The sequence below is a fragment of the Amblyomma mixtum genome, chromosome 6 (genome assembly GCF_055824585.1).
Source record: "Amblyomma mixtum isolate Tamu chromosome 6, ASM5582458v1, whole genome shotgun sequence".
Lineage (NCBI taxonomy): Eukaryota > Metazoa > Arthropoda > Arachnida > Ixodida > Ixodidae > Amblyomma > Amblyomma mixtum.
Window position 1 is genome coordinate 136,482,923 of NC_143017.1, and position 21,498 is coordinate 136,504,420.

At 44.4% G+C, this 21,498-nt stretch overlaps 1 protein-coding gene across 2 annotated transcripts in view; it reads right to left on the minus strand.

The window, feature by feature from the left end:
* Positions 1-1,294: 1,294 nt before the first annotated feature.
* Positions 1,295-21,498, minus strand: part of LOC149340491 (uncharacterized) — a 32,146-nt gene continuing 11,942 nt past the window's right edge. For both annotated transcript variants that reach the window (XM_089549261.1, XM_089549260.1), the window contains 5 exons: positions 17,649-17,766; positions 12,467-12,534; positions 10,876-10,960; positions 4,710-4,754; positions 1,295-1,539 (listed from right to left, as the gene is read on the minus strand). In XM_089549261.1, coding sequence (XP_089405387.1) covers positions 1,453-1,539; positions 4,710-4,754; positions 10,876-10,960; positions 12,467-12,534; positions 17,649-17,766 — 403 coding nt within the window. In that variant the 3' untranslated portion in view covers positions 1,295-1,452. The remainder of the gene's footprint in view (positions 1,540-4,709; positions 4,755-10,875; positions 10,961-12,466; positions 12,535-17,648; positions 17,767-21,498) is intronic.

The following is a 21,498-nucleotide window of genomic DNA, read 5'->3' on the forward strand; positions in this document are numbered from 1 at the left end:
TGCCTTGCTAAATTTTTTAACAAAATAGGAAGCGGTGTTGGAAGCCTCTTTATTTGTACGCAGAGCTGACGAAACGAGCTCAGTTGACTATGAATGCATAGCAAATGCAATGGATTTTGGTTTGGTTTGGTTTATGGGAGTATAACGTCCCAAAGCGACTCAGGCTATGAGGGACGCAGTAGTGAAGGACTCCAGCAATGGTCGACCACCTGGTGTTCTTTAACTTAAGTATTGACATCGCACAGTACACAAGCCTCTAGAATTTCGCCTCCATCAAAATTCGACCGCTGCGGCTGGGATTGAACCCACATCTTTCAAGTCAGCAGCTGAGTGCCATAACCACCGAGCCACTGTGATGGCCTCACTGGATTTTGTCCAGTCACTCCCAAAGAAAATAAAAAATCTGGATGGAGAGCAATGTAACGGGAGCTTTCTTGAAACCCCTTCCTACTTTCTCTCTTTGAGGCCAACAAAAATTATTAAGTGCTATGCGACTCTCAAGACTTGGCCCTGGCCAATAAAACCCTGTACAGGCCATCACATGAAGCCAACTCCTTTCCCTTAATTTTCTATTGCTAGGCTTTAGGATTGCTGAGTGACGCTCTCAGAGTTTGTTCCTGCATGGCCATTCATGCTCTTGCTTCAACTGCAACTTTGGCCACGTCTAATTCGTTTAGATGGTTGCCTTAATTAGTACTAGCGAGCAGTCATCAGAGCACTAATGAACATTGGTGTGCAGCCAACAGATGTGTTGCTCTCTTTTCTGCTTTCTGATCTGCTGCCAAAGAGGAAGCATGCACAGAAAGCGCGCACAGCAAAAACAAGCGAAGATATATGTGTTGCATGGCAACTTGTCTATAAGCCATCTGATTCAAGCTTTACCTGTAACTATGCTGAAGTATGGTTGCCTGGTTCATTACTTAAGCAGGCTACGCTGAAAGAAAGGAACACACAGGATTGCTGCCTACTAATGCATCGAAAAGGGCAAAGTTGCCCAGTGTATGTGATCCTGATAAGTATCCAGCATTACACTGTTATCCTCCTAAGAGGACAACAATAGGTAAATATTGCAGAGGTAGCTAATGAGCACAGATTTCCTTCGAATGACCCAAATAAACAGATTAAAGTGCTGACCACAGGTACAGTTCGAAGTTATCACAAATGTCACAGTAGGTGCCTTTGAAATCAGCCAGATAGAAAAGACAGACATTGGCAGAAGAATCATAAGAGCAGAGGCTTAATTCGTAGCTACAAATATGAGGGTCCTTTCTACAGGAATAAAGAGGGAAAAACATTTTGCATATAAAAATATCTTTATTTGCGATTTCAAAAGCAGATGTAGTTGTGACCATTCTGCATTCTATACACAATATTAACGTATCTAACAAAACTGTGACTAGCTTTGAGTACAACTACATGTGGCCACAATATTAGGTCTTGGCGACCCATGACTCAATAGCCAGATTCGAAAGAAAATGTGTGCAAAAGTGGCTCCCCAGCTAGGTACTTTTCGAAGTTAGTCATGAAGCTCTTGACCACCTGCACCATAAAAAAAGTACAAGAACAGGAAGAAAGTCAGTACAGTGAAAGAAAAATGATGTTGTGTTGCAAGTGCAACTGACTTGTTTGAAAGCATAAAATGAAATTAAGAGGCTCTCAGTGCTTGTTCCTTACATACACAACATGAAAACTCAATCTTCTGCATCTCCATTTTGTTATACCACTCAAGGCATTGTGGGAGCCTGATCACAGCAGGATAACCATTGGCTACCAGGATTACATACTCAAGTGTAATGTACCACATGAAAGCACTCCTACATGCTGTGCACGATACAAATAAATCATAATGTGTAGTGGTATCGAGATCAGATCAGGCAAAAAATCAGTGAATTGTGCATTCTAGTATAAGATGTTTCTCTAATACATAATACAGCCTCACATGCGCTAAGATACAAAACTGTGCCACCACCATCTATTGCTATCACCAGAACTGTTGTCATTACAAATGTTGTACAGCTAGTTCAAATAGATCAAGGTTTATGACTGTGAAGCCACTTATGTGGTTTTTCAGTGATCTGAACAACTTGGGTCATTTCATCAAAGACAGAAATGGCATTAAATGGGTCAATGCCCACATCTGCAGAATTGGTCCTTCTCTGCTTTACATTCATAGATCGCTGGGAGTCCTCGTACCACTCCTGACACAGTGGTGCAGAAGTCAAGTGCTCCACCACTGCCCTGGCAGGGGGTAGCTGTTTCAAACACACAAAGTGGGCTTGTGAGACCCAGGTTGCTCTTTCCAAGCAACTTCTCGTGGCCAATCATTAAGTTTACTGCCACCTGCCACGGTGGGTAGTGTGCTCATAATTCGGTGGGCAGGTTGCGATGACGTCACAAGGTCACGTGACCTAGGTGGTCCACCTAGGTTGTTTCTCGGCACTGTGCCGATGCCGGGTTTTGCAATGAACAGGACCCATAAAGGTGCACTGAAGAGGATTATGAACTTGTCTTTTTGCCGCGGGAACTCGATCTACACGTTCCTAGCATTCTTAGAAACTGCAATTTATTGCCCTGTATGGCCGATTTCCCTAATTAAATCAAATTAACGTCCGGCTCCCGCCCTTTTCTTTAAATTCTGCTTCGTACAATGGGCGGAGTCGACCAACGCGTGAAGTTCCTTTCAGCCAGCTCTGTGGAGGCTTTGCTTTCGCTTTATTTTGTTTTTTAGGTCTCCATGAATAAATAGTTTCATTCGCAGATAATATAGCCGCAAAATAAGCCCACAGAAATAAAAATACGCGCGAACTATTTGCTACTACGGACTACTACGTATTACTCCGCCGATGGCAGAGCGGCAAGCCGCCACGGGACTGGGTGAAAGGCACTCCACGCGTTGGTCGACTCCGCCCACCGTACGAGGCAGAATTAAAAAAAAAAGGGCGGGAGCCGGAAGTTAATTCGATTTAATTAGGGAAATTGGCCACACAGGGCAATAAGTCGCAGTTTCTAAGAATGCTAGGAACGTGTAGATCGAGCTCCCGCGGCAAAAAGACAAGTTCAGATTCCTCTTCAGTGCACCTTTAATGCTATTACATTAAAAAAGAAAAGAAACCTTGTCAATGAAATAACTAGCATACAAAGTGAATTTTCGAAGTTTATATACAAAAACAAATTCTATTTCTCTAAAGGACCAATCGAGGAGCTGCTGGCCACATTCCACCTTGAGCCACCGCGGTGGCTCAGTGGTTATGGTGCTCGGCTGCTGACCCAAAAGACGCGGGTTCGATCCCGGCCGCGGCGGCTAGAATTTCTTTGGAGGAGAAATTGCAGTGTTGCAGTTGCAGTGCAGTGCAGTGCAGTGCAGTTGCAGTGCAGTGCAGTGCAGTGCAGTTGCAGTGCAGTGTTGTGTTACTAGATATAAAAGCTATATGATGCAAAATGTGATACTCTGAACGAACACTAACGACAACTCCACTGAAACTTTTTTTCCTTCGTAAAAATCAATTCTTTGGTGCTTTGTGGCCAAATTAATTTTTGTTTGACAGCAAATGATGTATTCATTTCAGAGAGAACAGGATTTAAAAATGAAACAATTTGTTCCTTGCCATTCCATTCAAACTCATGACGTCAATGACTAAAAACATTTCTTGATCCCTCATTTGAAATAAATGGCAGTGCGACCTAGCCAGAAAGACTTTTTTACATTAACTTGTGAAAACAGCCACTGGCGGCATTGCATTTTTCGGCTGTTCTAGCTTATGAAAGCTCAGTTTTCAACATAATTAGCCTTTTTATCATCAGAACAGGGTAATCTATCAATACAAGCCAACTTCGATTTGTCGTCGGAATCCCATTAAGTAACCCTCAGCCACCTAGCTCAAGTTCGTCAGTACTGAAACCTTGTGTGCAGCATTTATACGAAGACATGTGTGCTGTTTGCTTTTAGAAAGTTAAAGAACTTTGCAAAGCTGAAAACTTGGCAAACTTGTAGCAGAGTTCTACTCTAAGAAACTTGCACTAACATCTATGCATCAAATATGCCCACTTATAAGGTGATCTGTTGCAAAACTGGCTCAAAATATACTCAGTTATATATAGCACCATGAGTACCACAAGCATAGTGCCAAATGGCTGCACTAATGAGTAACCAGTTTAGTTTTCGTGGGGTTCACTTCACCAAGGCAACTCAAGCTATGAGGGGTGCTGCAGCGGAGAGCTCTGAATAATCTTGACCACCCAGGGTTGTTTAATGTGGACTAGCATTGCACAGTACATGGGCCTCTAGCATTTCGCCTCCATCGAAATGCAACCATCGTGACCAGGACTGAACACATGTCTAAGAGCAATCAGCTTACAGGATCAAAGTTGTTGTTATGGTACTCAGTGAGTTCCAGGAATAAGCCAAAATGTGTAAAAAAAGAAAGTAGTTCTGAAAATCCATGTTTTATAAACTAAACATGAAATAACATATCAAACACAATTCTTGTGCTTCTGTGTAAGCAAAGTTAATATTTCTGTGACACCTTTCTCAAATCTTCGTTCTTCCTATTTTCTTGAGAGGAAACCAACTGAAGAAAACTTGAAGTTAAACTTATTTTGTTGTTGAGCTCATAAGCACCTTGAACTTGAACGCTCATGGTAGGAGAACCAGAACTTGTGTATAAAAGTAAAGTCAATAAAGTCGTAAAACTAAGCTTAAAACCACTCACCTCTTCGGGCCTAGATGGACCAGACATATGGGGTGTGATTATCACCTGCAAAGGGCAAACAAATGAGCAAACCTGACATAGACAGTTGGCACAGTGGGCTATACACCAGCTAATCAAAACAGAGGCGACATACTCAACATCCTACACCATACATCGCATTGAAATCTAACAGTGGCATGAATTTGAAACCAGCACAGCAGCACAACTTTCAGCCTGTTTACTTGATACTTCTGCCTCTGAATAGCTACATTTCGGCCCATGCTATTGTTTTGGACAACAAAATTTTCCCATTTTAAGTTCATCAATCCAACCTTGCCCTGCCATAAGTTAGCATTCATGGTTAGCTTAGTCCGAGTGTCCCAGACAGGATGTGGTCACAGTTTCGACCCTCGGATGATGGCAAGTTTTTCTCTAACTAGTTTCTCAGAAGGCTGCATAGCTTTTCTTTAGAGCCAAACCGTTATGCTCTAGTGGGCATCGATGAGCAATTACTTCCTCAACTGAAATATACTGCATCTCGGGGGATTCCCTGGTGCACAGTCTGCTAAAATACTTGTCATGTGGATTACCAATCAGTGTGGTTGTACAAACAACTGACACGTTCTACACACAGGAGATAACATGCATTTCACCACACTTCATGGCTTTCTTCGCAATTACGGGTGATGATCAACAGGTTTTTTTTACCCCACAAAATAAACCACGTCCAAAACCCAGTGAAACCACGAAATGCTTCTAGTGCTTTTTTGCATCATTGTCTCAACTTATATACCTTTCCGCAGTATTTTAAACTGCCAACATTACAAATTCATTGTCACTGGACTTCATTACCTTGTTCCCACCTACAATCCTGCCTATACCAGCCTATACCTACCACTACCAACTGCTGCCACATGCCTGCCACCCTGTACCATGTCTTTTATTGGCTCTCATCTCTGTCTGCCTCCGACTGTTGGTCTTGCAGTCATGTCACTACGCCTCCGTTGCTTTCAAATGTACAATCCAAAGTGCATACCACGATTCCCACATACTAAGGAAAGTACTACCTCATCAAAGCACACAGAAAAGCTGGCAACAATGTGGAAACATGCTGCCATCATCACTGCAACAGCGTGAACACTGAATATGGCATGCACATTCTTCAGTTTTAAAAAGGATGAAGACTCTTTCCAGATCATTGCAGTCTTCATAGAAAAAAAAAAAAAACTGGAGGAGACAGCTAAGCTCCGGGCTCTAATAAAGTTGCGGTATACCCAGGACGATAAAGGATGCCGCTTCACGAATACTGTTCCGCTAGAATTATTTCCATGCGCTTTGTAGAAGCTGAGTTATCTGTAGTCAAAATTTAAATTTCAACATCTTCGTGCCTTTCCCTCTCCTCTCGTCACTTTTTGCACGCTGTAAGGTCGGTGCTCCTCTGCCAGCCCCACCTCCGTGGGCGGAGCTTCCTGACCTGTCGGAGCTACGCGGCTTAATGGCCACGGCCATGGTATCTGCCTGACGTCTGAAAGGATCGAACCAACAGCCATCTCTGATCTGGTATATACGCAGGTGCAAGTGTCAAGGAGGGTGCGAGCATGAAGAAGTGGCTGGAAAGGGCTCTCCAGCTTTCATACGTGACTGTGGGCTCCCTGCTGCATGCAGAAGTGCATTACTTGGCTCAGGTGTTCATGACAACACAATGCAGTGACTGAGCGAGTTGATGTGTTCTCCTCAGAAGGTGTTTCGGAGCCCCTTTAAGGGTACGATGCGATAGTGTAATGGGCTAATTGATGTATAAGCAGAAGATCATTCTATAAATTCATAGATCCTAGGGAGTTCTCATACCCCTCCTGGTGCAGCGGTTAAGTGATGTGCAACTGCCCTGTGATGGCAGGTGCTCCCAGCGATGGGCCTTGTGCATCCGAGGTTGCTCTTTCCGAGTGACCAATCATTAATTTACCTGCCACGGTGGGCAGTTTGCTCACATTCCGGTGGGCAGGTTGTGATGATGCCACAGGGTCACGTGACCTAGGCGGCCCAACTGCCAGAGTCATGCTCATGACTTATCACTCACAACACCGACATCGGATTTCCTGGGTAATGGGCCCTTTAATGCTATCATGTTAATAACAATGCTTTCGGTCAAAAAACGAGAAAAGTAGAAAACAGCTGCAATTTCCTCCCTAAAAAAAAAACAAAAAAAAAAACAAAACAAACATCATCATCATCATCATCAGCCCAACTACGCCCACTGCAAGGCAAAAGCCTCTCCCATCCCTCCTACAATTAACCCTTTTCTGTGCCAGCTGCGGCCACCCTATCCCTGCAAACTTCTTAATCTTATCAGCCCACCTAACTATCTACCACCTCCTACTATGCTTGCCTTCTCTTGGAATGCAGTCTGTTATCCTTAAGGATCATAGGTTGTCTTGCCTTCGCTGCCAAATGTAACCAGTTATTCTGTGATTAAATGCGACCAGTGGTGCAAGACAGAGAACTGTGCAACTCCATAAAAACTGCTCAAAATAAATTTTTCTAAGAAGTGTCCCATGCTCAAGGTATTAGACCGGCTTCACATCAGAGCCCTAGAAAACTTTTAGCAGCTGCAGCATGTCTTCATTTTAGCACCCAACCAGCTAAGACTTTTGCAAATACTATACAAACAGTAAAAGCCACAGTCTTGGTTTGCTTTGAACCATGCCACTCACAAGGAAGAAATTCACTAGCGTGTGAAGCTGCTCAAATGTTGCTTTGCACAGATGCGATCATTGTAGGAGATAACCAGAGCCCGAGGTGTGGCATGGTGCTGGTTTCATATGCGCAATTTCAGCATCCAACCAGATGAACTGCCAGAACATAAATAATAATCTACAAGAGAGTAACAGTACTGTCTGTTTGATTGGTACATCAGGTCTGGACAGGTCTGCTGAGAATCTGATTCAATTCAATTTTATTCAACATCTTGAGGATGTTGGGTGCGCCGACAAAAAGCTAGAGAAAAGGCTTGACAGAGGTCGACACACCCAACAATGACTTGACAGCAGCACCACGAATGGCATAGAGCATGTGGTATACATTCATAACAGTATCACTGAGATCCATGAATATGGAAATAAAATGGCATGTACACACAGAGGGTGGAGCCTATATTAATAATATATAGCTCTCTTAAAGCTCAGTGTGCCAGTTGCCTCACTCACAACGCAAAGACAGCCACTACTACAACATTACGGCCTAAAGCAGTTCATTTGTATTAGATTCAAGAGCTAGCTAGCTCACTTTAAATAAAATACACCTGCACGCTACCTATTTGGTGCTCTGAATACAGCAACACACCCAAATTTTAATCTTACACCTAAGTTGCTCTTCCACCTAATTAAACCTAAGGGGCAAAAAGAGAGCTGCAAAAGTCATAACGGTTTATGCTGTCATTTCTGTTGCTAATAGCACAGGCTTAACAATCAAAGTTTCAGTCAACTGCTTTACAAGGCGATGGTACAAGGTACAAGGCGATGGGAGGTGATGAAAAGATATTATGAGCCTTTCGCATGCCTGTTTTCAATAAGAATATAAATTTCTCAGCTCCTCAGGAAAAACTATCTTAATCTCACTCGTTCCAACAGCACCATAGAAAATATAATGGCATGAACTATTAGCAGCCAGGCAGTCGGCACCCCTTCGCACCTCTCGCACATGTCTCTAGTGCCCAGCAACGAGCAGCATGGTTAACTGTAGGCTTTTCTTTCATTTCATTCTTTACTTCCCATTCTCACGGATGGAGGAAGCCGAGGTAAAAGCTGCACGCAAACAGCTTGAGGAGCCCTCGACCCCCCATACAAGCAACAGCAGTGGAAGGCATGCATGCACTTTCTGGAACAGTTTCACAGGGTGAGAGATCCTAATGGGCTCCAGTAGCCATCCTGTGCTTCCACTGATATCACAGAGGTGGTGATAACGACGATAGCTCTTGTTCTGCATTCCGACTTTTTATGCGACACCGCTGTGATGAGGAAAAGCCACCCTAGCTGGCATGTAAAATGCCACCGTGCGCTGGCAGTGCTGTAAGAGGAAGCCAACCAAACTGGCGTCTGGCGCTCGGTTTGCAGCCTCTGCAATCGCCATGGGTGGCTTCGAAACAACATTGCTAAAACTTCTGAAAAAGTCCCTCCTAGTTGTTGTCCTTTCAATGACTATATTGTACTAAGAAGTACTTGAAGCTGGGCTTGTTGGTGCATAAGAGCGCAAAACCGGGACACTGACGAGGAAGGGAACAGGACGAGCGCTGCACTTTCAACAGGATTTATTCAGGGAAGAACGTTTAAATAGCCTTTGCTCTTATTCATGCTCTTGATCGCAGACAATCGCCTCTCACAGATACGCATCAAGAAACAGCATTTCACTGTGGCGAAGAACAACTGACGTGTCACTAATACAACTATCACCTCGCTTCTTGATATAGAAGGCTTCCACAAGCTCACGTTCAGTCCTATCTCAGCTTTTCAATAGCACTTTGCAATCATATAGTCGAGGCTTGCAGGCTACACGCTTCTCTTTCGAGCAGGCTTGGCAGTGGTCTGGAAGATGTCCTCTCTTGTTTAAAGAATTCTTGTGTTCAAGCAGGCGCTCATTGAGACAACGTCCGGTTTGTCCAACGTACACCTTGCCGCATGTAAGCGGCAAGCGGCATGTAAGCGGCATGTAAGCGGTGTCTGATGGTGCACTCTTGTACTTTTTTTTCTTCCAATGCGTGAACACATTCCGGCGAGTACAAGAGTGCAAGAGTGCACCATCAGACACCGAATGCCACATGTTGGCTGCAAGAAAGCAGTAGTCTATGAGTTCCCGCTTACATGCGGCAAGGTGTACGTTGGACAAACCGGACGTTGTCTCAATGAGCGCCTGCTTGAACACAAGAATTCTTTAAACAAGAGAGGACATCTTCCAGACCACTGCCAAGCCTGCTCGAAAGAGAAGCGTGTAGCCTGCAAGCCTCGACTATATGATTGCAAAGTGCTATTGAAAAGCCGAGATAGGACTGAACGTGAGCTTGTGGAAGCCTTCTATATCAAGAAGCGAGGTGATAGTTGTATTAGTGACACGTCAGTTGTTCTTCACCACAGTGAAATGCTGTTTCTTGATGCGTATCTGTGAGAGGCGATTGTCTGCGATCAAGAGCATGGATAAGAGCAAAGGCTATTTAAACGTTCTTTCCTGAATAAATCCTGTTGAAAGTGCAGCGCTCGTCCTGTTCCCTTCCTCGTCCGTGTCCCCGTTTTGCGCTCTCATGTCTTTCACTATATTGCGCTACCGCTGCATGAGTTTTTGGTGTAATTTTATATTACGAATCTTGGCTGCATCGGAACTATTTGCTATATTGAAGAAAAGACCAAGTAGAAGTCTCACACTGGGTGGGCACCTGGACTGTGCCGTGAAGGAAGGAGTGAAAGGGGCAGTCCATGTTGCAGAACAATGCTAGGAATCAGGCATGCGCTACCTCTCGTCTGTGCACAACACTTTCTTGTCGTGTCCTGTACTCCAGCCAGACACAACACCAGGCCAGTGTGTTTCAATGGAGATGAAATGCAAAATGACCCCCCTGTGCTGTGCAATGTCAGTGCATGTTAAAGAACCCCAAAACGATTGAAATTTATCTGGAGCCCTCCACTATGGTGCCTCTTTCTCTTTTCCTTCTTTCATTCCCTCCTTTTGCACTTCCCTAACAGCATGGTGAATGCTTGATGTTGGCAGCTACAACTATGCATAGGCCGGGAACCTTCACCTCTGGAACAAATTTCAGCTGCAAAGAATTTTTCCGATTAAAATAAGCAGACCAATTTTTTTTGCTTAACTGCACACTGTGCTTCCAGGGCGATACACAGAATATTTTCTACCATATCTTTTTCGTCCACATCAAGAGCTTGCACAAGTGATTGATATTTCTCATAAGCAATACTCCATGAAACAAACCCTATGGACTAGCACAAAACTAAAAAAATACTTCAGAAAGACTGAACTGTACACCACACATTATGTAAGACTCTCTAAAGTTAAGGAGAGAGCATTTATGACGAGCATCTCCCCTTCTACATCACATTACACTGTGCCAAAGCGGCCTCCAAAATGGCAATGACTACCTTGGACAGAAGAAAGGCTAAGCATAGCAGCATGGAAACAACCAACTTACATTCGGAGTCGTCCAAAGAGCACTGGATTTGGGCAGTGGCTCAGCTTCGAAGACATCAAGAATGGCCCCTGAGATCCATTTCTCCCTACAGAAAGAAAAAGAAAAAACGCCTTCAATGGACACTTCCCTCAACGTCAATGACTGCCGGTTTCTGCGATGTAGAGTAATGAGCTTTGGCATCACATATATCAAACTTAGTTTACCGTGCGTATGTTTGCCAGATATACTATCCAGCATTAAAAAACAGGACAGCCCTTTTCAGTGTACGGTGCTCTTACTAATCCCAAGGTCTGAGGGAAGTACTGTATCTGTTGGATCCTTTGCACGTTTTCTCCTGGGGATGAAAAAGTAGAGGCAAATGTCATCTGTGTTGCCAGGAAACGAAACTCGAGGACTCCAGTCAGTTTGAAAATATTGAAGGGGTAGGATGGCAGCACAGAGTCCATTGCAATCAACCTGATCACGTCAACACTTGTACTCTGTGTGGCAAGAGGAAGGGCCCCATCCCTGTGAGTTTTTGGTTGGCCCAAGGCCTGACGGGTAAGCAAGCAAGAGTCCCTAATCTCCTTCAACTCATCATGGGCATTCACTGCTCCACAAGATAAGAATTGTATTGTTTTAAAGAGTTATAATAACTTTTGTCCGTCAAGAGTTTTCTCCTTCAGAGCATCACATCACATCAACTACACTATATATTCCACCAAGTTCATCGACACTAGTGCATTTCAAGTAAAATCAAGCCAAGTTGATTAACATTAGGTCTTGCTTGTCTGCTGCTGGTGCCACATGTAGGCCTGAGCTTTAGCAATTTCCTTGGCTGCTTGACTCGCGCTCCGATACTCTTTCAGACAGCCCGGAAGGTTCAGACTGTTGTGGAAAGACAAGGCACTGATGTCGCTCATATCTTTCCCTCGACCATTGTGGATAGGCTTTATGCGAGCTTCTTTCTCTGTCTCTAAGTCAATAGAAGGCACTCCCACATACACCTCAGGCACGGCACTCTGAAAGTTGGTGCTAACACAAGGCTTGACTTTGCCACTAGTGAAGATGAAAAAGCAGTGGCAACTTCGATGAGGCTGAATAGATAATCACTGCGCTTGGCCTGAGTTGTCTCATAACAGTATTGCTGGACTTTCAAGCCAATATCCAAAACATATGAGGCCAGCACAAGCTTACAAATAAACTGCACTCACTGCACCTTCTCAGCAAGGAATGCACTGAGCCGCTGGTTACGGGCACCTCACGATTTCAATTTGGTGGCAACATACATTTTTAAGATGATTTTTAATAAGAATAATGCAAAAAATAATGCAATACCAGACAGCAATATCGACAAGCTGAAGTCTGACGACCAGCCTCAATGACAGGTATGGTAGTAGGTATTTTAAGCTCTGCTGAGAACTGGTTGTTCGAGTAAAAGCAGAAAAAAGCACAACAAGGATGGTTTAGCTTTGCCGGCCGTAGGGTACAGAACACAAAATAAAACAAACCAATACCAAAGCGCAACAAAAAAAAAATTCAGAGCACATCTGAGTGCAAAGCAAGAAACTGCCACTCAAAACCATGGCTCCCACACAACAGCAGCACTCACTTCAATGCATTTAGCAGGCTGTCTTCAGTCATGATGTTCCCTCGCCCAATATTGATGAACACGGGACTCTGCACAAATGAAGAAACGAGGTGAGTGCAACGTTAACAAAAGGTCACGACAAGGAGAGCAATAGTAGGTCCGTGCTAGGGACGCAGTGACACTGTTTCAAAGTGTGTCACAGGAACTGCACGAGAAAAGTAGGCCTAGACATCACTTATCTGACTTGGCTCAACACAAACATGAGACGTTTTGATATTTGTTCTTTTTTACAGCGCTAGCTGTCAATGCAAAGGTTCTCAAGCAAAGCATGTTTGTCGGTGTAATTGTTGTAGTAATCAAAAAACACCTCTGCGGCTGAGTGTTAATTAGAAGGAGGGACGTAGGGGGACACCCACTGCGGGGGTGCCACTGCTATCATGTGACCAATTTGTCCACATAGCCTGTGCCTTGCACCTCGCATTATCTTTCTTCAAACATACAGAGCAAAGGTTTCTTGGAAAGGCATGTTTGTGTTCGTAGTCATTTTGCACCCATTGCGCAAAGTATGACTGAGGGGAAAGAGGAAAGGCAGAGGGGGATGAGCCGGAGCCATTTTTCTGTGCACAATCATTATTGCAGGCCAGCTTGCACAAATTTTCTGCATTACCAGTAAAATAATCAGCATTCAATTTTTCTTCTTCTAAGCTCAGCACCAAAATGCAACAGAATGACAGTAAATGTAACAGAAAAAAATAACAGACAATTTAGCGTGGTTAGGCCAAATGGGAATTAGGTACACTAGCACTTTGGTATTCACTTTGGTTTCGGTTTCAGGCCGAGGTTCGGTTTTCAAGGTCAAGCAGGTGTCGGACAAAAACTGGCAAAATCATACTGTGAAGGCCTTCATTCTCGCGCATTAAAAATGGAGGGTACTTGAGCTCTGTCCTAGGGGTGACGAGATAGCACTAATGGATTAATGCCCATATGTGCGGAATTGGTCATTCTTTTCGTTACATTCACAGATCGTTGGAAGTCATAATCGCTGGTGCAGTGGTGTAGTTGTGCAGCAGTTAAGCGATGCCCCATTGAACTGCGATGGCATGTGCTGCCACTGGTGGGGCTTGTGAGACTCAGGTTGCTCTCTCCGAGCAACCTCTCGCGACCAGTCATTAATTTAACTGACAACTGTCACGGTGGGCAGTTTGCTCACAATCCGGTGGGCAGGTTGTGATGACGTCACAAGGTCAAGTGATCGACCTTAGGTAGCCCATCTTCCACCCAGCACTTCAAGGCTGCAGAGGGGCCCCACAGACAACGGCTAAGTGGCTGAGTGGAAGCTCTATTGCTAGCGCACAAAAAAAAAAAGCTAAACGTGGCAACTCTGCCACATGTAGCTGTAAACTTCATCAAATATGGCAAGTTTTGGATCATAAAACACAAAGTGTAAATCCAGGTCTTTAGCTCCAGTGATAACTTTTGAAGTATCCAACATACAGATGCGGGCTAGCTGGTTATATACACAGTTAATTTTACAGCACTAAATACAAAACACAAAAACAACTGGTCAACACAAGCGCTGGATCCATAAACAAGTAATTAAATGGGCCCAGAAAACAATGAACTTTATCAATGTGTACTGATGCAGACTTGTGTTATGCAGTTGTCATATTTCGTGCTTGGTGCCATAGAATTATCTAGGTGTAGAGTGAAGAAAATTGCCTTTCTGGATAATCTGTTTATCAAAAAATCTACAATTTAACACATTTCCGGACCGTACATTTCTTGGCAGCCAGCAGCAAAAACCAGTGGAGGAGATTATAGAAGCCTTTAATTTGATATTACATTTAATATACCTAGTTACATTAAAATTAATAGCTTTTGAGTTGCTGATTTCATTCATTTTGGTAGTTTCCTGGATGTTACATTTTCCCAGCTCTTGCAAATCTTCCTCCTTCCCACTACCCTAATAAAAACATAAGACTGGGGTTCTACTGTAGTAATCCCTCTCAGGGGATAGCTTGACACTAGTATGAGCACAGACAATACTCTTTGTCACGACTTTTAAACACTACCCTTTCTTGTTAAAAAGAACAAGCAAGGCAGCCTATACTCCACAGGAAAAGAAAAAGCTCGCGTGGCTGACTGTTCCCAGGACAACACTTAAGCCCTACAAAATGACTACTACTTCTATTGCTTCTTTTATTGCGGCTTGTCTATAGCCAGAGTAATGAAGTGGAAAAACAGTACTCCCGCTTACTTTTCTATGAAGACGCCCAGGTGCAAAGGCCCGAGAATTTGCCCATACAAAATTCTGCCATGCTTGAGAAATGGCCATAGCAAAAATTTTAGCCATGTCAAGGATGCTCATGAACAAGCAGAAGACGACGCTCTCCAAAGCACAGTGCAAGAGTGTGGTGCAGTTTAACGCAAGGCGTGTTGGCTGCAGCGATAGCCTAATGGTTTCACTGAGCGGCCCTTAAAGGGATACTGAACCAAACTTTTGGAGCTGCTTTTTTGCATGTAAACAAGAGCTTGACTGCTAAAATTGATAAATATGACAAGCATTTTAGCGAAAAAGGAGGATAACACGCCTTTTTTCGCGATTTATTGCCGTATCGTTGCACCTGGTGGCCGCCTGTGGAAGCTGCGACTAGACGTCATAACACCCGCGCGCCCACCGTTCCCGCAGAAGCACGATTGCCATCGCTACTCGCGGCTTTTCCATGTCTGTCGTCTGCTCACGGCGTACACAGATATATCAAAATGTTAATCGATGCTGTCTACATACCATAACCGTATGCACGCGTATACGCCCGCTAAATGCAGCTACTTTTTCCGGACCTTGTGCCATTTCTAGCATTCTCGCTTTTAAAACAGAAGCGCGACGATGTTCAGACTAGTGGCGCCATCTGGTGGTTAGGAGGGGAAGCATTGTTGTCAACAAACTGACACCCCTCTTAGCCCAAAGGGGGCAGAATCGTCACTTTAAATAAAAAACAAAGCAAATTTATTGCTCGTAAGTTTTCTTATGTGCAACAGGAGATGAAGCGAAAGACACGTGGCCCATTTATGGCCTGTGAACGCGCTGAAGAAGCCAGTAATAACGACGCAACCAGTCCGAAGCGAGGTTTCATGCATCGAAGGGCGCCGCCATATTTGTCGCCGCGGGAGGGTGTCGTGACGTCACGCTTCCCACCTCGCGCCGACCGGGAGGGCTTGGCGCGCGCTCATAAAACATCGAAAATAAAACCATCCGCTGAAAAATATGCGCAGTGACGACTACATTTCGGTGTAATCACATTCCGAGAATCTATATTCAGCCTTTTTGTTCAATTTTCAGATTTTGCTTCAGTATCCCTTTAAAGGGGCTGCAAAACACTGCTTGGGGGGATACCGGCTATACTTCAGGTGGGTTCTTTATGTCACACAGATGCTGACTTAAAAAGAATGACAGGAATCGATGCACAGGAACGGGAGTTATTCAATGAAGAAATTTCAAAATGCAAGCAAACAAAACGCTGCCCTCAACTCGATTTTGGCGGAGCTTCCCACTCCTATTTCACTCTCCCAATGACGGCACCTGGCGCAACCAATCAAAACAGCCAGCCAGAGCACGTCGCGGAAGTTTGTACTCCATGGTTGCCTGCTCTCTGTAACTCGTTCTTGCTGAGACTGGCAGCGTTGTTTCCATGCCAGAGCGCCCCTGGTGGTGTATTTTTATTTTACTTGCTTTGCAGGGCTTTTATCTAAGACAAACAAGTTGTTTTTCTTGATATAATATAAAACGCAGACAGGTGACAAAATGTGTCTCTATTTATTCACACAATTTGCAGCATCTTTACTGTTTGTCCGATCATCAAGCTCGCGCCAGGTGATGTCATATCCGCTGCTAAAAACCCGCCACTGTGTGGCGACACAATCAGAGCCATGAAGCTGTTTTTGGGAGGACATTAAAATATTAAAAAACGGAATATACGCGGTGTTACCGACGCTAATAGCACCATTATAACTCACTGTATGCAATCAACAGGCAAAACAGTTAACTAAGATTGTGTTTCTGGGCCCCTTTAAAGGAGATTTGCTCGCACAGCCGCGGGTTCTACTCCCAGTCATAGATATTGATTCAATTTCTTCTTCTCTTTTTCGTGATTTGACCTCTAACTCAGCTGAAGGTCAAATTTACACGGGCCGTGATTGAAACCCGAGGTCCTGTAGTGAAGCTCTCACTTCGAAAAAGCTCTTTCTGCCTCAAATGGCAACAACACGGCACGTATAATAGATTTCTCCACTAAGCAAGGGCTCAGCACCTTAACTCTTGTCTATTAGAGAGTCCCACCCACAGCCTTCAGAAGTGAGAGCCTAGGCATGTCTGAATGCTGAAGTACAAGAACAGAACTGACAATTCAACCAGCTGCACAATGAATGCCATCCACAAATCCACAATATGACCCTGCCAGCAATTATTTTGCAGACAGCAGCATACTGAAAACCGAGGCTATACACAGAACTATGAAAATATACCATTTTTCGGTTTCATGCAAATACAAAATGTAATATATCTAGCATGAACTTGAATGTTCATATGGATTTCAATGGGAAAGAAGTGTCGTTACATTTCATAACCAATATGAATTTATGAATTTGGAATATACAAGCAAGTACTCTCATCAGCACTGAGCTCGCAAACAAAGAGGATGCATGTCAAAGCCTCAGTATCAGGACATTTCCATCTTCTTAAGAACTATATGCAGTGAAAGAAAAATAGTAAATAACTCCAATCGCTGTGCACTTGAAGAAAACAACTACCCTTTGTCTCCTAAGTCCATCTGAATGAGTGCATCTGAAAGTGCATAACAAAGTAATGCCATGCTAGTAAGGCAGAACTCGGAAACCAGATACATAATCGGGTGCCAGCTGAAAGACAAGTTGCAAGTTTAGTTGCCAGTCCAAAACACCTTTAACTTCATAAAATACCTGCAGTTAGCAGATTCATGGGCATTGTTTTAAAACAGCACAGCAGATTTTGATCCTTTTTTGCCTCGCTTCATGCACCATTGCATAGATAAATTAGAATCAACCGAGAATTTGGAACAGGTGAAGCTGAATAACCACAAGAATGAAGCATATCATACAAACCTTGCACTGCATTTAGAGTGCAGAGGATGCAGTGTTGCTGCTTGCTTTAATGGCGAATTAAACTTACGTTCTTGCACCGACTCAGGACATTCCCATTGAGCAGGCCAACAGTGCTCGGGGTGCTAGGAAGAGCATTGACTATGTAGTGGGAGTCCTCAAGTATTGAATGCAGGTCATCAGAGATCCTGAAGCAAAAAGACAGACACATGTCGATAACGTTAGAACTGAGTAACGTCTCGATCAGAACAGGGAGCGGCTCTTAACTCAGAAACATAAAAGCAGGGGAATGGGTGAAGAACTGGATGGGCGATACAGTGGAAACTGCTAACAGGTATGACACAACAGTCAAGCTGAAAGCTGTGCAAGTGGTTTAATGCTTGTGGCGAAAACCTGCACGAAGAGAAGATCACAAATGGACAGAAACAAAAAGACAAAGACAGCACTCGTCTTTGTGAGCCTGTTCATCCAACATCTTCTCTTCGAGCTACTTTTCACCATGGTGCAATGAACAACTAATTGCAGATGCAGTTGGTTAAGGCATTCATGCCATAATGATTTTTATTAAGCACTCCAAAAAGAAACAAAATAGTAACAGTAGTAATTTTAGCAGTTTACAAAAATCCCCTAGAAGTAGTAACGTTCCATGCCGTAACCGAAAATTCCCTCAGTTAAACCAGAAAATCACTATTTCAAGCTCTTTCCTTGCAGTACCTTGAAAATGCAAGCAGTTGAGAAAAAAAGTGACAATTTCAGTTCTTAAAATTCCTTAAACATAGTTAAACTTGGACATAACGAAGCTGAAAAATGTCCGGGAATTTTTTTTATATCCCGGTTTTCGTTACATGCAGTTATCGCGAGAAGACTTGAAGGGGCAATGCAGAACTGAAATCAAAATAAGAAATAAATTCAGGTGAAATCACCTTGAAAATGTTTACAGGAAACCCCATTATTTGATGTCTGATAGCACAATTGCCGCGGCTTGCTTACAAGCTGGAATGCATGGGGCTCTTTTATGGCTACAAGTCGGCAATCTTCGCCCGATGGCACCCACTCGACGACCAGCGTGGAGAAAAATGCCCCCCGCCGCCGATCTGGTTCTGCCAGATATTGTCGTGCAGCGTCCGGTGAGACCGGAAGTGGCAGCTGAAGCAAGCCATTAGCAGTGCAGAAAGCCCATTCTTCCAGTTTGGCTGCCTCTTCCTGCCGTAACCAGCATGGCCGCCACGGCCGACGAGCTACGCAGTGATTCTGGCACGGAAATGTTATTGTCATGAAAATAAACGCTACACCAGACATGAAATGTCGCTTTTTTTTTTTTAGAGAACACGGCCGAATCTTGGATCTAAATGCCTGCATTTCCTTCCTGAAGTGAATGTGTTGAAGAAAACCGCAGCCGCTGGAGTCCGCGACTGAGCGGGTGCCTACCGAGTTCGTTACTCGGCCTACCGAGTTCGTTACATTAAGGTCAACCGCCGCTCGGCGCAACGTTTATAGATACTTTTTTAGTTCCATAACTCCTCCTCTGAAAGCGGGCGCTGCTTGTACCCGGGCGGTGAGAGGGCGCTGCAGTCGAGGTTTGCGCGGTCGCCGGCGCGCGCGCTGCTCCTCTCCTGCGGTTACTACTTAGCCCGTGCGCGGGATTGTCGTTGCCTTTTTTTGTCCATTTGTGTTCCTGTGCGCTCTGCGAACACGTGGTCCCCATCGTGCACTCAGAACAACAAACGCTGCTGGCCGTGAAGCAGCTTTCGAGCGCGACGATGCCCACTTGCTTCGTGCCCGGCTGTACCAGCGGGTACAAGAGCAACCCGGAGAAACGCCATCCGTACGGAAGCAAGAGGAAATATCAAACTCATTGCATCAAATCAAACCGTTGAGTCCCTGAGGGTGACATTGATGTCAGTGCTGTCCATTATAGACTTCCTACACAACAAGAGCCTCAGCTATATATACTCACAGCGAAGTTAAACCAAGACCCGCTTGAGGTAATTATACTGGCACGTTGAAAAAGCCTAGAAATGCTCATATATAATCTGAGATTTTTTGGCCTAGTGAGATCATTAGGAGGTGACGAAGACCACCCTACAGTGACCAAGTTCAGCCAATTATTTAGGCTGCTTTCTTTTACACACCTGTTGAAGTAGCTGTGAAAGGGAACTGTGAGACGGGAACTGATCGTGTCTTAATTAGTGCCTTCGAGAGCCTCGGAGAAAAGCGTCGCGACACCCTCATCCAGAAAAAGGCTAGAAAGAATAGATCTGGCAGGAGCTGATGACGATACTTTTCAGGGACCTCTCCGATGCCTCCAACGACCACAGATACTGTGTTCCATCACCAGAAGAAACAGCCTTGTACTATTTGGCAAGCTATGTGGCTTTCAAAATGAAAAATAAAGCGCAATATGGACTCTGTGATGCAATGTGACGCACTTGGCAGGCAGGATTCTCTGCCGCGTGAGGCTATGCTCATTATTGAGCGCGAGTATGTCAGTGGCAGACTCGCGTACCCTTCCGAAAAGATGTTTGCCTGTGTAATTGCGGTAGAGGGTGCTATAAAACAGGATTGAAAGGGCGAGTTGTTCGGCGACCTGTTTTGGAACGTGCTGGATTCTCTTGTAAAAAAAGGCACGAATGGTGTTGGTTTACCAGAGCATGCTGAGGTGTTCACAGCTCAATTAATTTGCTTTTGTTTAGTGACGCGCATGCACTTCTTTGCGCGAGCAAAGTGCTTGGAAAATAGTAGCGCCGTTAGAGCTCGAAGAGAGCGAAAGCAGGCGAAGCTTATCTGACAAATTAGTTGACAGAAAATCTGTCAGCAACAATATTTAGTGGATTTGTGAATAAAATTTTTCTATTTAAATGCCAAGGGCCTTGAATTACTCTTGCATTTCGCCTACACCGGTATCGAACTCTCGGCTTTCGGGAAAGCAGCCGCGGGCCGTAGCCACCGAGACAGCAGCGGGTTTTATTTGCACCAGTATTGCTGTAATAAAACGTAAAAGTAATTTTGCGCGAAATACGAGACACAACAGCCAGTCGCGAAAAACTGGTTCGGCGGATAATCCGAATCTATTGAAGTAGCAAGGTTAGGTTCATCTCACGAGAAGCAGAATCGAAGCATGCATGCATTTCGTCATTGCCCGTACAAAACGGCCGCTTGTGACACGGCTGAGAATACCGCTCTTAAGTTCGCAAACGCGCCAAGCACACATATGTTATGAAATACCTCCGGGCAAGAGCCAGAAACAAAAAACAGCAGTCGCGCAGCGATGATTCGAATGCGAGTGCTCGTGCAAAACGCTGCGCGCTAGCAGACGACTCTCGCTCTCCTAGCTCAACCCGCGATTGCAGCGCCGCGGTGGCGGGGACGGCGACCGGCCGCCTGCTCCCTACGGGCGCTGCGAGGAGTTATGGAACTAAAAAAGTATCTATAAACGTTGGCTCGGCGTTCGATACATAGAAGTCTCAAATACATGCGCTTCAATGGGGGTGGCGCCGGAGAATTGAAAAACTTCGTTATATCGAGGAATTCGCTATATGGAGGTTCGTTACATCCAAGTTTAGCTACATAAAAATTCCTTTTTCCCAAATTCCCTGAAAAAGGGCAAGATTCCCCAAATGGAAAATGACTGCACAAACAGGCACTCTTTTGGCATTGCCTTAGAATCTACACATCGGGTGAAACCTCTAGAGTACAGTAAACTTGAGGCCCTGAAGTAAATGATGCATGCAAAAATATCTAGTTAGCTTCGAATGGTTAGCTGCCTCCCACAAACAGCCAGCAATGACGAGCAGTTTCTGATAAGAACACCAAACACAGGGAAAAGAACGGAGCTACAAAAGTCTCACAGTTTTACTCATCAAGTGTTAGCCTCTGCGACCGAACTCAAATATGAACAGTAATGCATTACGCAGTTTCGT